Source organism: Arvicola amphibius, chromosome 10, assembly GCF_903992535.2.
Source record: "Arvicola amphibius chromosome 10, mArvAmp1.2, whole genome shotgun sequence".
NCBI lineage: Eukaryota > Metazoa > Chordata > Mammalia > Rodentia > Cricetidae > Arvicola > Arvicola amphibius.
This window is the reverse complement of record NC_052056.1, coordinates 101,355,967-101,371,359: the sequence shown is the minus strand read 5'-3', so window position 1 is coordinate 101,371,359 and position 15,393 is coordinate 101,355,967. Positions and strand designations below refer to the sequence as shown.

General features: G+C 51.4%; 1 protein-coding gene across 2 annotated transcripts in view; it reads left to right on the top strand.

Moving 5' to 3' along the window:
- The window catches only part of Fbxl18 (F-box and leucine rich repeat protein 18), a 36,975-nt gene continuing 21,582 nt past the window's right edge, over window positions 1-15,393 (top strand). For both annotated transcript variants that reach the window (XM_038346438.1, XM_038346439.2), the window contains exons 1-3: window positions 1-97; window positions 6,290-6,505; window positions 7,728-9,271. In XM_038346438.1, the coding sequence (XP_038202366.1) occupies window positions 6,293-6,505; window positions 7,728-9,271 (1,757 nt within the window). In that variant the 5' untranslated portion in view covers window positions 1-97; window positions 6,290-6,292. The remainder of the gene's footprint in view (window positions 98-6,289; window positions 6,506-7,727; window positions 9,272-15,393) is intronic.

Genomic DNA, 15,393 nt, shown 5'->3' with positions numbered 1-15,393 from the left:
GTTTCTGTGGAGCTGTGGCGGTGCCGGCTTCGAGCATCCCTGCCCTGGCAGGCTGGGGGACTCCGAGGCTGCAGCTCCGGCGGTCAGCTCCGGAGAGGTATGACCCGCGCCTTTCCCGCCCCGGCGGCTGGGGTCCCTTTGGTGCTCCCTGCCGACCCTGGCCTTTCTCCGAGGCCCATTCTTGGCTTCTCCTACCCTTCTCCCAGGCCCCATCCTGTTCCCAGGCTCACAATCCCCATGGTCAGAATGGACATTTTCACTTTGCCTCCTGAGTTTCTAGGCCTTTCCCCCATCTCCCTGGGCGTTGACTCCACTCTCGCAGCTCTGAGACGTTGTCCTTTCTCTCTCGTTTTCTTGTTTATTTTACTCTGTAGCCCAGGCTTGCCTGGAACTCAGTGTGCAGCCCAGGCTAGTCTTGAATTTACAGTTCTCCTGTGTTAGCCTCTGTAATGCTGGGATTACAGGTGTGTATCCCCACGCCGGGTTTTATTCCATGCTGAGGACGGAATCCAGGGCTTTGTGCATGCTAGGCAAACGCTCTGCCAACTCAGCCACATCTCCAGCCCCCGCTTCGTTTTTTTTCTGTCAGCATAAGTGCAGCCCACTTCTTTCTGGAGCCTGGTTGTGGTGTGGGGGAGGGTTATAGGGCTTCGGTTTGACCCCAAAACTGATGTAGGTCCGCTGGAGAACTCACTGTGTCCTGTTACATGAGCGTACAGTATTTTCTCTGCAGACAGCAGTACTGGGGAAGGGTGGAGGATCTGGCTGCTTCCCTGTTGCTGCCTGCCCATCTGAGTTTATATTTGTTCTTTCTTAGGACTCAGCCTGTGGGTGCGCTTTATTTATTTTATTAGTGTGTATGTGTGTGTGTATGAGTACCGGCATGTTCATGGCATGGCATGCATGCAGACTTCAGAGGACCACTTTCAGGAGTTGGTTCTTGCCTTTCACCTGTTTCGATTACTTGTTATTAATTATGTATATGAATGTATAAGTGTGTATGGGTGTGTGTATGCACACAAGTGCAGGTGCCTGAGGACGGTGGAGGGATCACATGCACCTGGAGGTGGGGTTATAGTTGGTTATCAGCCCCTCCCATGTGGGTGCTGGGAACCGAACTCAGGTCCTCTGAAAGAGCAGTGGTTGCCTCTAACCACTAAGCCTTCTCTCCAGCTTCTGCTGTCCTCTTTGTTTCTTCCACCATGTTGCATGCTCCAGAGTAGCTGCCTTCTGAGCTTCTGGCTGACCCTCCTGTCTCCTCCTGTCTAGGGGCCACTGCATCCAACATTTTATGTGAGTTCTGGCATTTGAACTCAGGTCATCAGTTTGGTGTGGCTCTGGGCACCCCACACTCCACCCTTTGAGACAGGGTTTCTTTGTGTAACAGCTCTGACTGTCTTGGAACTCGCTTTGTAGACCAGGCTGACCTCAAACTCATAGAGATCCGCCAGCCTCTGCCTCCCGAGTGCTGGGATTAAAGGCGTGCGCCACCATTGCCCACCATTTATTTAAGTCTTAGGAGTTTCCTTGTGTTTATCCAGAGAGACTTTCAAGTGTTTTCTAGAGTAGATGGAACATGGGTATGAGAACCATGGCTGGGGTCTGTTGGATGCTTCTTCCTTGAAGGAAACTGGGCCCAGAAATGTCTCCTCAATGGACAGGGAAGAGTGTGGTCCAGCTGCAGATGAACAAGAGAGGTGTGTGATGCTAGAAGGTCCGTCTCCAGCAAGAAGAGTTCCAGGGTAGCATTGCCGTATTCGCAGCTCTTGATGAGTGTTGTGGGCAGGGATTAGGCGTGTCTGGTCATGTGGTCCCATGGAGTCCTGACTCAAAACCCCTCCCTTCCTTGAGTGGGCAACATAGCCAGCCAGTAAGGTTTGAGCCATTGAAATTAGATCTTGTGCTGTTGCCCAGGCTGCTGACAAACTTACAGGTTCAAGCCGTCTTCCTGCCTCAGCCTCCTAAGTAGGGGGGACAATAGGTCCACAATACTGTGTCTGGCTTATTTGTGTATGTGTGTGTCAGTCTGTCTGTCTGTGCACATGTCTGGGTGCATGTGGAGGCCAGAGGTCAATGTTAGGTGTCTTCCACTCTCTACCTTAAATTTTTTTTCTTTTTTCCCCTTTTTGAGACAGGGTTTCTTTGTATAGTTTTATAGCCTGCTCTGTAGACCAGGCTGGTCTCCAACTCACAGAGATCCACCTGTCTGTATCTCCCAAATGCTGGGATTAAAGGCATACCCCACCACTGCCTGACCAAAAAAAAAATTTTTTTTAAGCCAGGAGTGGTGGTGCCTTTCTTTAATCCCAGCACACAGGAGGCAGAGACCCTTTGTCACACAGCTAAACCCTATCTCAAAAAAAAAGTAAATATTATTAATTTGGTTTTTCAAGACAGAGTTTCTTTGTGTAACAGTCCTGGATGTCCTAGAACTCACTTTGTAGACCACACTGGCCTCAAACTCACAGAGATCCTCCTGTCTCTGCCTCCTGAGTGCTGGGATTAATGTGCTGGCTTTAATTATTTTTGAGCCAGGGTCTCCTTATATAGATTATGGTTGTCCTAAATTTACCTCATAGAAGTCCTCCTGCCTCTGCCTTGCAAGTGCTAGGATTAAATATGTGTGCCACCACACCCAGCCCCCCCCTTTTAATGTGTTTGTGTGTTTGCATGCGTGTATGTTTATGTACCGTGTGCATGCAGTGCTCACAGAAGTCAGAAGAGGTTGTTGGACCCCCTGAAACCAGAGTTATAGGTAATTGTCAGCCATCATGTGAGTGCTGAGAACTGGACCTGGGTTCTCTATGAGAGTAGCAAATGCCCTTAACAGCTGAGCCGTCATCTCTCCAGCCCTTCCACCTTATATTTTTGAGGAAAGAGCTCTCTGAACCTTACTGATTGAGTTAGACTGGCTGTCCATGCACCTTCAAGGATTTTTCTGTGTCTGCCTCACCAGTACTAGGATTACAGATACATGCCGACATTTTTGGTTGGTTGGTTTTTCAAGACACAGGGTCTCTCTGTGTAGCCCTGGCTGTCCTGGAACTCAGTGGTCTCAAACTCTCAGAACCAAACACCTGCCTCTGCCTTTCAAGTATTGGCATTAAAGGCTTTTCCTGGCCACTCCGGGTCTTTTACAGGTTGCCAGGGATCTAAACTCAGGTGCTCATATCTATGTGGCAGGCTCCTCACAGCTAAGTGAACAAGAGAGACTGCCAGGTCAAGGCTATATTGATCAGCCTAGCACTGAAATCCAGAACAGAACACCAGAACTGTCTGGTGGTTGGAAGAAGGACTCAGGAGAGAAAAGGTTGTTGGAAACCTTAAGGGTAGTTCTTTTTATTTTACTTTAAAGACTTATTTATTTATTAAGTATACAGTGTTCTGCCTGTATGCATTCCTGCAGGCCAGAAAAGGGCAGATCTCATTACAGATGGTTGTGAGCCACCATGTGGTTGCTGGGAATTGAACTCAGGACCTTTGGAAGAGCAGCCAGTGCTCTTAACCTCTGAGCTATCTCTCCAGCCCAAGAGTAGTTCTTTTTTTTTTTTTTTTTTTTTCTTTTTGATTTTTTTGGGAAGGGTGTGGTCAAAGCTGGCCTTTATAATCCTGCCTCCTTCTCCTAGGAGTTAGGACTACAGGGTGTGCATCACACAGATACACGGGGTAATTCTTAACTTAGGGCCTCAGTTTTTGCTCTGCGACAACACAGGGTCTGATGAAGAAGAAAATGGCTGTAGATGACAGCTTTGGGCTCATGGAGAAGGAACTATTGGAAAGCATAGAATCAGTATGTCCCGGGCCAGTGCCCGAGTCAGCCCTGTGAACCATGAGGCCGCGTCATGACATCCAAGCCCTTTTTCATTTTTTTCAAGTTTTTTTTTCCCTTTCAGTTTTCCTGTATTTCCATGTGTCTATGCACATGCCTGTAGGATTACCACCATGCTTGGCTTTTCGAGTTCTCCAGCCAGCTTTGGAGTGTCATAGTTCTAAGTCAATTACATTCCAGTTAAGTTGCCGCAAGAGCCTGCTGTCTGAAGGGAAGGTGGCTATGGCTCAGAATGGCTATCATTCGGAGGCGAGTTAGCCTGGTTTTGTGTTTTGTGTTTGTTTGTTTGTTTTCTCTTAGGCAGTAAAAAGTAATTCCTAATCTAGGGAGCTGGCTCCGTTGACAGAGTGCTTGTTGTGCAGATGTGTGGACCTCAGTCTGCATCTCTAGCCCACATAAAGCAAAGCAGGTGGTGTGTGTCTGTGTCTAATCCTGTGTAAGTGGAGCGAGACGGCTGGCTGGAATGTCTCGAGATGCTTCTGGAGAGTGTGATGGAGACTTAGGAAGACACTCCCTGTCCACCTGGGCTCCCCACATACACTCACACCATCACGTAACAACGTCACACACGCGCAACAGTGTAAACAGGAAACCCTTCTGCACAAGGGGAGTGGTGGTGCACACCTGTAATCCTAGCTCTTAGGAAGCTGAGGTTAGAAGGTACGGCATTCCAGACCTGCCAGCTTCACAGTGACATCGGAAAATAGCATAAGATATTTCATCTCCTTCACCAAGTGCCCACCCTGAGTGTGGGGAGCTGGCCCTGAAGGTGGCATCTGGAGTCATGCTCCAGACCCCGGCTATGGTGCGTGTCTCTCTGTCTATCTTCTCTTCCCCTTCCCTCCTTTCTTTTTTTTAAAAAAATATCTATTTATTTATTTATTTAGTATACAATATTCTGTCTGTGTGTCTGTAGGCCAGAAGAGGGCACCAGACCTCATTACAGATGGTTGTGAGCCACCATGTGGTTGCTGGGAATTGAACTCAGAACCTTTGGAAGAGCAGGCAATGCTCTTAACCACTGAGCCATCTCTCCAGCCCTTCCTTTCTTTTCTTGAGAAGGGTTTCTTTGTGTAGCCCTGGCTATCCTGGAACTTGCTCTGTTGTTTTGGCTGGCCTCAAACTCAGAGATTCACCTGCTTCTGCCTCCTGAAGGTTGGGATTAAAGGCGCGCGTCATCACCACCTGGCTATTATTATTATGATGATGATGTATATTTGTGTGTGTCTGTTTTGGGGTGTATGAGTATGAGTGTAGTTGCCCATAGAAACCATGAAATCCCCTGGAACTGGGGTTACAGGCAGTCAGGAGCCACCCAATATGGGTGCTGGGAACTGAACTCTGGTCCTTAGCAAGAATAGTATGTTCTTGTAACCTCTGAGCCATCTCTCCAGCCATGACAACCTTAGTTTTATGAGACCTCCATAGTGGACGAGAGAACCGACTTTACACACCTTTACAAATTGTCTGGCTTCCACAAGTGCTTGTGCACCAACACACACACACACACACACACACTTTCTTTCTCTTTCACCCTTCTTTGACTTAACACAGGTCCTTGTGCACCAGCACACACACACTCTCTCTCTCTCATACACACACTTACATATATAAATGTAAAAAAGAGGGAACATTCAGTATAGTATGCACCTATGAAAGTTACTTAGTGTCTTGTGTAAATTTTTGCTCCTGCTCCAGTAGATGTCCCTGGGAAGCAGAGTGGGAGAGGGTAGGCTGTGGCTCAGGGGCCTGTATGCATGCATGCTGTTCACTGGGAAAGGCTGTGGAGGGCTGGTATGTGGCTTGGCCAGAGTACAAGCTCGCCTAGCACGCGTGAAGCCCTGGGTTCCAGTCCCAGCACTGGGTAGACTGGTCCTGGTGGTGCGTTCCTGTGATCCCAGCACTTGGGAATTGGAGATCAGGAGTCCAAGGTCAGCCTTGGCCAGTTTGTGGTCAGTTTGGGCTATATAAGCCCCTGTCAGGAAGGAAGGAAGGGAGAGAGGGAGGAAGGGAGGGGGGAAGAAGGAAGGAAGGGAATAAAAGTGATTGTTGGGAGCCATGTGTAATGGTACATGTTTATATTGCCAACACCATGTTCTAACTCAGCCTGGGCTATATGGCAAGCAGTCTTAATACTCAGGAAACGTCAGAACATCCGGGATTTGGTTGACGGTGGCCGTCAGAGGTTCTTTCTCACTTTGTCTCCTGGTGTGTAGTTCTAAGAGGAGATTCTGGGGGAACTCTGTGTTTTTCACCCTTCAGTGAAGAGTTAGTAAGGTTTTTCTGCTGTGGGGGCAGGATCCTCCTGTTTGTGCATCCTCAGCGTTGGGATTCCAGACATATGCCACCTTGCACTGCTTTTTCTGTTTGAGTGCTGGGGATCCAAACTCACATCCTCTCCTTGTCCAGCTAGCATCTAATGACTGACTCCTTCCTCTCTCTACTGTCCCTGACTTCCAGGACATGTCCAATGACGATGATGCTGCCCCCACAGCTGCAGAGGCAGCAGGTGACATCCACCTGCTGGGCTTCTCGGACGAGATCCTCCTGCATATCCTGAGCCATGTCCCCAGCACAGACCTGGTTCTCAATGTGCGGCGCACCTGCCGGAAGCTCTCGGTGCTGTGCCTGGACAAGAGCCTGGTGCACACTGTGCTGCTACAGAAGGACTACCAGGTGAGGCCAGCGTGGGCGGGAAGTGCCAGCCCGTGTTTGCACAGGAGACTATGTAGCCGTTAATGGTCAGCCACACATTAGGACACAGTGACAGGGATCAGCGGGATGGGGTGGAGTTACTGCACAGGACAGATTATAGAAGGTCCTCGTGAAGTGCCACGGTGGGTGGCGCAGTTGACACTGCTGCAGAGGGCGAGGGGCTGAAGTCTCTGATTAACCTGAGACATGAGCCCCTGTGATACACGTGTAGTCCCAGCACTCAGGAGACTGAGGCTGGGTGCTCACAGCTCAGACCAATTCAGTAAGGCCTTGTCTCAAACAAAAACAAATAAACAGCCCAGATATGTGTGCCTGCTGGCATAGGCCTGTAATCCTAGCATTCAGAAGCTGAGGCCGGATCTGCAAGTTCAAGGCAATGGTGGTACATGCCTCTAATCTCAGAATTTAGGAGGCAGAGGTAGATAGATCTCTATGAGTTCAAGGCCAGTTTGGACCACAGAGTGAGTTCTAGGACAGTCAAGGCTGAGAAACCCTGTCATAAAAACAAAACAAAACAAACAAAATGCAACAACAGTTTAAAAAGAGAGAGAGAAAGCAAAAGAAAAAAATACAGCTTAAAAAGATTAGTTATTTTTAAGTGTATGTGTGTACCCGTGTGAGTGCTTTTCCCCCAGAGCCCGAAGGTATCGAACTCCCCTGGAGTTGCAGTTACAGGCGGTTGTGACCCCCTGCTATGGGTCCTGAGAGCGGTACTCGGGCCCTCTGGAAGAGCAGCTCATACCACTTAGCCGTCTGCTTTCCCAGTTAGAGCTTTGAGCAAGCTACTGTTTTTCTTTTTGAAACAAGAGTCTAGCTATGTCCAGATTGGTGTTAAACTCGTACTGCTCCTGCCTCAGCCTCCCATGTGCTAAGATGATAGGTGTATGCCACCAGGCCTGGGTAGCAAACATCTTGTTTGTTTGTTTTTTCAAGACAGCTTTTCTCTGTAGCTTTGGTGCCTGTCCCGGAACTCACTCTCTAGACCAGGCTGGCCTCGAACTCACAGAGATTTCATCTGTCTCTACCTCCCGAGTGCTGGGATTAAAGGCGTGTGCCACCATGCCCAGTGGTAGCGAACATCTTTCTACTTTTCTTCCTGGGTACGGGTTTCTTCACTGTTGGCAGCAGGAGTGGGGAGTAGCCCAGGACACACCGTCTCTCCTGCCCTGTCCCCACTCTGCAGGCCAGTGAGGACAAGGTGAAGCAGCTGGTGAAGGAGATTGGCCGGGAGATCCAGCAGTTGAACATGGCAGGCTGCTATTGGTTGTCCGGCTCCACCATCGAGCATGTGGCCCGCTGTCACAGTCTGGTAAAGGTGAACCTGTCAGGCTGCCACCTCACCTCCCTGCGGCTGTCCAAGGTGCTTTCGGCCCTGCAGCACCTGCGCTCGCTGGCCATTGATGTGAGTCCCGGCTTCGATGCCAGCCACCTGAGCAGTGAGTGCAAGGCCACCCTGAGCCGCGTCAGGGAGCTCAAGCAGACACTTTTCACACCGTCATATGGTGTGGTGCCCTGCTGTGCCAGCCTGCAGAAGCTGCTGCTGTACTTTGAGATCCTGGACCGCACACGCGAGGGTGCCGTCCTCTCAGGCCAGCTCATGGTGGGCCAGAGCAATGTCCCCCACTACCAGAACCTGCGTGTCTTCTATGCCCGCCTGGCCCCTGGCTACATCAACCAGGAGGTGGTGCGGCTCTACCTCGCCGTGCTTAGTGACCGCACGCCTGAGAACCTGCATGCCTTTCTCATCTCTGTCCCTGGCAGTTTCGCGGAGAGTGGGGCCACCAAGAACCTGCTGGACTCCATGGCTCGCAACGTGGCCTTGGATGCCCTGCAGCTGCCGAAGTCGTGGCTGAACGGTTCCACCCTCCTCCAGCATATGAAATTCAACAATCCCTTCTACTTCAGCTTTAGCCGGTGTACGCTGTCAGGTGGTCACCTGATCCAGCGGGTCATCAATGGGGGGAAGGACCTGCGCAGCTTGGCCAGCCTCAACCTCAGTGGCTGTGTGCATTGCCTATCTGCAGACTCGTTGCTCCGTAAGGCAGAGGACGATATTGACAGCAGCATCCTGGAGACGCTAGTGGAGTCCTGCTGTAACCTGCACCACCTCAACCTCTCAGCTGCCCACCACCATAGCTCCGATGGCCTGGGCCGACACCTTTGCCAGCTCCTGGCCCGCCTCTGCCACCTGCGTTCCCTCTCCTTGCCCGTCTGCTCCGTGGCTGACTCAGCACCCAGGCCTGACCGTGCGCCTGCCCCGCCGGCAATGCATGCAGTGCCCCGTGGCTTTGGCAAGAAGGTGCGCATTGGGGTGCAGACCTTTCCCAGTCCCTTCCTGGGCCAGTCGTCCACCCAGCCTGCCTCTGTGTTCTGGTCTCTGCTGAAGAAGCTCCCTTTCCTGGAGCATCTGGAACTGATAGGGTCCAATTTCTCCTCAGCCATGCCCCGCAACGAGCCTGCCATCCGCAACTCCCTCCCGCCCTGCAGTCGGGCACAGAACGTCGGGGACTCAGAGGTGGCTGCCATTGGCCAGCTGGCCTTCCTGCGACAGCTGACACTAGCGCAGCTGCCAGGCATGCTGACAGGCTCTGGACTGGTGAGCATTGGCTTACAATGCCAGCAGCTTCAGTCTCTGTCGTTGGCCAACCTGGGCATGATGGGGAAGGTGGTATACATGCCTGCTCTTGCTGACATGCTGAAGCACTGCAAGCGGCTGAAGGACCTGAGGTGAGGGGCTGAGGTTGGAGGGACTGAAGTGAGGGGTGAGGGGCTGAGGACCTGAGGGGTGAGGGACTGAGGACCTGAGGGGAGGGACTGAGGACCTGAGGGGAGGGACAGAGAGTCTGAGGGGAGGGACTGAGGACCTGAGGGGTGAGGGGCTGAGGACCTGAGGGGTGAGGGGCTGAGGACCTGAGGGGTGAGGGGCTGAGGACCTGAGGGGTGAGGGGCTGAGGACCTGAGGGGTGAGGGGCTGAGGACCTGAGGTGAAGCGGGGAGGGACAGAGAGTCTGAGGTGTGAGGTCCTGAGGTGACAGCAGCTTGTCTGCCACCCCTCTCACAGGAACTCAGCCCTATCCATTGTCCCACACAGTGCTACTTCATTCACAGCCTTACCGTATTAAAAGTTGTTTAGATTTATTTACTTTAATTTTTACATGTGTGTTTTGCCTGTATGCATGTCTGTGGTAGCACATATGTGCAGTGCCTGTGGAGGCCAGAAGAGGATGTTGGATCACCTGAAAGTGGAGTTTCAGATGGTTGTGAGCCACCACGTGGGTGCTGGAAACAGAACTCAGGTCCTCAGGAACAGCAGCCAATGCCCCTAACCATTGAGCCATCTTTCCAGTGCAGGGTCCCATTTCCCACACTCCCACACCCCCCATTTTTTGAGACAAGGTCTCACTATGTGGCTCTGGCTGGCCTGGAACTTATGTAAACCAGGCTGGCCTTAAATTCAGAAATCCTCCTGTTTCTGCCTCCTGAATGCTGGGCTTAAAGGTGTGCTCCTATATTCAGCCCCAAATTGTATTATTATTACTATTATTATTATCATCATCTCTGTGTGTGTGTGTGTGTGTGTGTATACGTGGGCTCTGAGTCAGTCATTAGACTTTCACAGCAAGTGCTCTAACCCTCTGAACCATCTTGTCCACGGCTATTTCTTCAGAAAAGGTATCTCACTGAAACCAGCCAGGGAGTTCCAGGCGGTTACAGACAAGTGTTGCCTACCTGGGTTTTACATGGTTGCTGGGAATTTGAACTCAGAACTCAGTTTCTTTTCTTTTTTCTTTCTTTCTTTTTTTTGATTTGTTTGGGTTTTTTTTTTTTTTTTTTTGGTTTTTGAGACAGGGTTTCTTTATGTAGCTTTGGGGCCTGTACTGGAGCTTGCTCTGTAGACCAGGCTGGCCTTGGCCTTGAACTCACAGAGATCCTCCTGTTTCTGCCTCCTAAGTGCTGGCATGAAAAGTGTGTGCCCCCACTGCCCAGTTGAACTCAGTTTCTTTTTAATTTTATTTATTTATTATGTATACAGTGTTCTGCCTATTTGTATGCTTGCTGGACATGAAGAGGTCACCAGGTCTCATTACAGATGGTTGCGAGCCACCATGTGGTTGCTGGGAATTGAACTCGGGATCTCTGGAAGAGCAGTCAGTGCTCTTAACCTCTGAGCCATCTCTCCAGCCCTTGAACTCAGTTTCTAATATTTGCCAGCAAGTACTATTTTTTTATATAATTTATTTTGTGTGCATTGGTGTGAGGGTGTCAGCCTTCTGGAACTGGAGTTACGTACAGACAGTTGTGAGTGCCATGTAGGTGCTGGGAATTGAACCTGGGTCCTATTGGAAGAACATCCAGTGGACTAAACAATCTTTTCAGCCGCTAGCAAATGCTATTACCAATTGAGCTGTCCCAAACCCCTCATAGTGATTCTTGGAGCGTGTATCACAGTTGGCTAGGGGCTTCAGACTAAGGTAGAGGGGATGTCTGATAGCATGTGCACACAAGCCTTGGGGTTCTGGAAATGTTTGTTGTGTGCACGCACACCTGCAGTCCTGGCATCCCAGCGTCCAGAAGGCTGAGGTAGAACTGACTTGAGTTCCAGGGCAGCTTGGGTTGTATTAGCAAGACCCTTTCTCACCAAAGCCAGAAGCACAGAGCAGATGACAGTGCCCTCAAACCTCCTGGACTCAGAGCAGCCGGACCACTGGAGGAGGCGGGGAGAGGGAGAAGGGGCAGGAGGGCAGGCAGAGGAGCGCTGGAGAGCTTCAGCTGGAGCTGCTGGTGGTGCCCAGTGGGGACAAGAGCAGGCAGGATGGAGGCACAGATCATCTCCGGAAGAACTCAGATTTCTGGGAGTGGTGACCTTGAGGAGGATGGCAGGACCCATCCTGGAAAGTGGGAGGAAAGTGGCCTCAGATGGCCGTGCTGTGGGCCTTGTCCTTGTGAGTGAGTCTGAGCCCAGCCTGGGCAGCTTGAAATAAAATATTGACGTAGGGGTTGAGGACGTCACTCAGTGGTGGAGCCCTTAGTGTGCTCAAGACTCTGGGTTAAGCTCCGAGGACAAAGATGACTGGTGTTTCCAGAGCCAAGCTTGGGCTGCATTCACACTGAAATACTGAAGTGAAGGGTATTTTTGTCATCATCCAACATTTAAAGGATAAGGGTTCTGTTGTATCCCAGCACTACTCAGGAGATGGAGACAGGTGGAGCTCAGTGAGTTGGAGTCCAGTTGGTCTACAAAGAGAGTTCTAGGACAGTCAGGGCTAATTAGTGAGACCCTGTGTATTTAAAAAAGTTTTTTTGTGGTGCGAATAGAACATAGAACAAGGGTCTTTTTCTTCTACCACTGAGCCACATCCCAGCCCCTCACTGGGGGATTCTAGGCAGGTGCTCTACCACTGAGCCACACCCCAGTCCCTCACTGGGGGAATCCTAGGCAGGGGCTCTACCACTGAGCCACACCCCAGCCCCTCACTGGGGATTCTAGGCAGAGGCTCAACTACTGAGCCATACCTCCTAGTCCTTGAAGTTTGGCTTTTTGTTTGTTTGTGTTTTTATGACAAGGTTTCTTTGTGTTCTGTGTGTAGCACTGGCTGTCCTAGAACTCACTAGGTTCATGTAGGACACACCGTGTAGTTAAGTCCCTGGCTCTGGGCAGGCAAAAGGGGCAGAACTTAAGGACTCTGCCAGTCCATAGCTGTTGGTGGGTGGGTGGAAGCATGATCAGGGCCACAAAGTCATGTCAGCCTAAAGGGACTTGTACATGGCTGTCACTCTCTCTAGTACAGTTAGTTACTGCTTCTTTGGTGCCTATCTTAGGGTTTCTATTGCTGTGATGAAGTTCCATGACCAAAAACAGGTTGAAGAGGAAAGGATTATTTGGCTTACACTCCTACACTCCTGTCATGACAGGAACTCAAACAGGGCAAGAACCTAGAGGCAGGAGCTGATGTAGAGGCCACGGAGGGGTGCTGCTTACTGGTTTGCTCCTTATGGCTTGCTCAGCCTGCTTTCTTAAAGAGCCACCACCTTCCATGAGCTCTTCCGCATCAGTCACTAATTTTAAAAAAGTGCGCTATAGGTTTATCTGCTTACAGCCCAGTCTTATGGAGGCATTTTCTCAGCTGAGGCTCCCTCCTGTCAGATGACTCTAGCTCGGGACAAGTTGACATAAAACTAGCCAGCACAGGAGCTGTGCCTGTGAGCAGGCGCAAAGCTAACCTTTCTCCCAGCATCCATGGACGCTGATGTCAGATCTGAGGCAGGAAGCCTCTTGACTATCAGTCTAAGCCAGAGCTTCATTTGTCCTCAGGATCCACAAGGGAGGCCATGGGAGGCCATGGAGAGGACAGGGTGTGTTCTTTGCCTTGCTCCCCGCCTAGCTCCAACGCGACAGGAAGTCAGCAGGTCCTGTGTTGCTAACGGCCCAGAACCTTCCAGAGCTGCTTGGCCAAACTGTGAGCTCTACTTCCTGCCCTCCTTGGAGCAAAGCCATGCTATGGCTGTCTGGGTTTGAAGCCTCTGTCTTATCTGGTCACTTTCACTGCTGCTCCAGCTTGCTCCTCAGCTGAGCAGAGCTATAGCCCAGGAGGTCTCCGTGGACAGCTGGTATCCATGCCTGGGTGTCCATGTCCATGGGTCCTCTGCCTTCTGGCTATACTGGCTTTGGGAACCCGCCTGTGGGCTTTCTTATACCCCCTGTTTAGAAGTCCCAGTCAGTTGTTTGTGGTGACATATGCCTAAAATCAGGAGGCTAAGGCTGGAGGATTGCCTTGAGTCAAGGTCAGCCTGGACTAGAATGAAACCTTGTCTTCAAAGCAACAGCACCCCCGCAAATCCCCCCCCCCACACACAAAAGGATCAGATATTGTGACTGTACGCCAGCATCATTCCAGCTCTCGATGTGGAGCCTGGAGCTCAAGGTCAGCCTTGGCTCCACAGTGAATTTGAAGCCAGCCTGGGCTACCCAGACCTATTTGAACAACAAAAACAAGACAAAGTTAATGTGAGCCTTGGTCTCTCTGCCTTAAGAGCAAACTCTGTAGCTGTAGTGGGAAAGTCTGCCACCGCCGCCGCCCCTCCTCCCTCTCCCACAGCTGCCTCTGCCTCTCCCAGGCGCACAGATGGACGCCTTCCTCCTTGGCTGCAGCTGTGGCTCCCTGTAGTCACCAGGCCCTCCGCTTCCTTACCGCTTCCTTTGTGGTGCCGCTCACACTCGTGTCCTGAAGCCACAGTTAGGGCACGCATGGTCATGGTTTGCCAGGATGGTAAATATATCACAGATACAGGCTGGGGACGCAGCTCAGTCAACAAAGAGCTCGCCTGACAGATGCAAAGTCTGAGGTTCCAACCTCAGTGCCATACAAACTGGGTGTGGGGAGGAGGAGGATCAGAGATTCAAGGTCATCCTTAGCTACATAGTTTGGGCCAGCCTGGGCTACATGAGACTGTCTCAAGAAAAGAAAAGAGAAAAGAAAAGAAAAGAAAAGAAAAGAAAAGAAAGAAAGATGGATCAGAGAATATATTGGATGTATAACCCCTCTGCTGGGCCACTGCTGGTGACTCCCTTCCGTGATTAGGACCATTTCCTGAATCCAAGGGTACCAGGTGAGCCTTTGAATCTTTCAGAGCCAAGGTCTTTCTAGATTTTTTCCCATCTTGCTGTCAGTGTTTGTTTTCCACCGGTCCACCAAGCCTTGTGTTTTTGCAGTAGGTGTGATGGTTCATACCTGTTGTGTAGGGAGGCTGAGTCGGGAGGATTGTGAATTCCAGGCCAGCCAGGGCTATATGCTGGTTTGTCCCTGGGACCTGGCATCCTCTCCAGAGGCAGGACCTGTAGGACTGGGGATAAATTTGTCTTGTAGGCTCCCAAGAGCTTGTGACAGTTCATAGTGGCATCTCTACCCAGGCTCTAGCCTGTGCCCACAGCCACAGAACTGTCTGCTGTGTGAGGGTACTGCCTGTTCTGAACAAACACAGGCTTCCAGAGCAGCCAAATGGCGCCATTCCTCTGGATCACTGCCTTCTGAGCAGGCGAGCCCAGAGATGATGCAGCAGGTGGCAGGAGCTGGTATAGGGAGCTCTTTGCTCGCCCGGGAGTTGCTTCCTGGGGTTGCAGGGGCTGCATGGGGCACCTGCATTTTCTTGGGGAGTGTTCTGATCGCAGCCCTGGAACTCCCAGGCTCACCTGCTGCCGCCTCCACCACAGTCTGCCATTAACCCGAGCTTGTACCAGCCTGGCTCCCTGTGGGGTGGAGGTGCCACAGGGACAGGTTGTTCTGGCTGTGGGTTTGGGGCGCACCCCTGTGGTGAGAGGATCACGTGTCAGGCAGAAAAGGGTGCCACCTTTCCCACGGCTGGAGGCGGGTGTTACCCTGAGTCACCCTCTGCTGCCTGGGCGGAAACAAGAGAGTCACTTGAGCCAGGGCTGGCACGGTCTCAGGAGCAGCTCTCGGCTGTCATTCTCCCTCATCCTGCCTGGCTCAGAGTGCAGCGTCAGCCCCTTAAGCCGGAGGGGGGGGCACATTCACCCCAAGAGCTGAATGGCAAGGGGAGGGCTGGTCCTTGCTGGCTGGTGGTTTGAGCCAGTTGGGAAGGGTCAGAGTTAGGATGAGGTCTGCTCTGGGTGGATCCCATTTCCTTCTTCCCTGTCTACCCTCAGGTGCCTCAGATGGTTCCTGCTTTAGGTCAGTTTCCCAGCTGCCCTGGGTGCAGAGCAGTCTTGTGCACAGGGGAGAGGGTAAGGGTACATTGGCCCCACAGTTGGGGAGGGAGAGAGATAGGATATTCACAGCAGGCTGAGCACTAACAGATGAGTTCTTTCAGGGCAAGGTTCTGTAAGTGGCTGT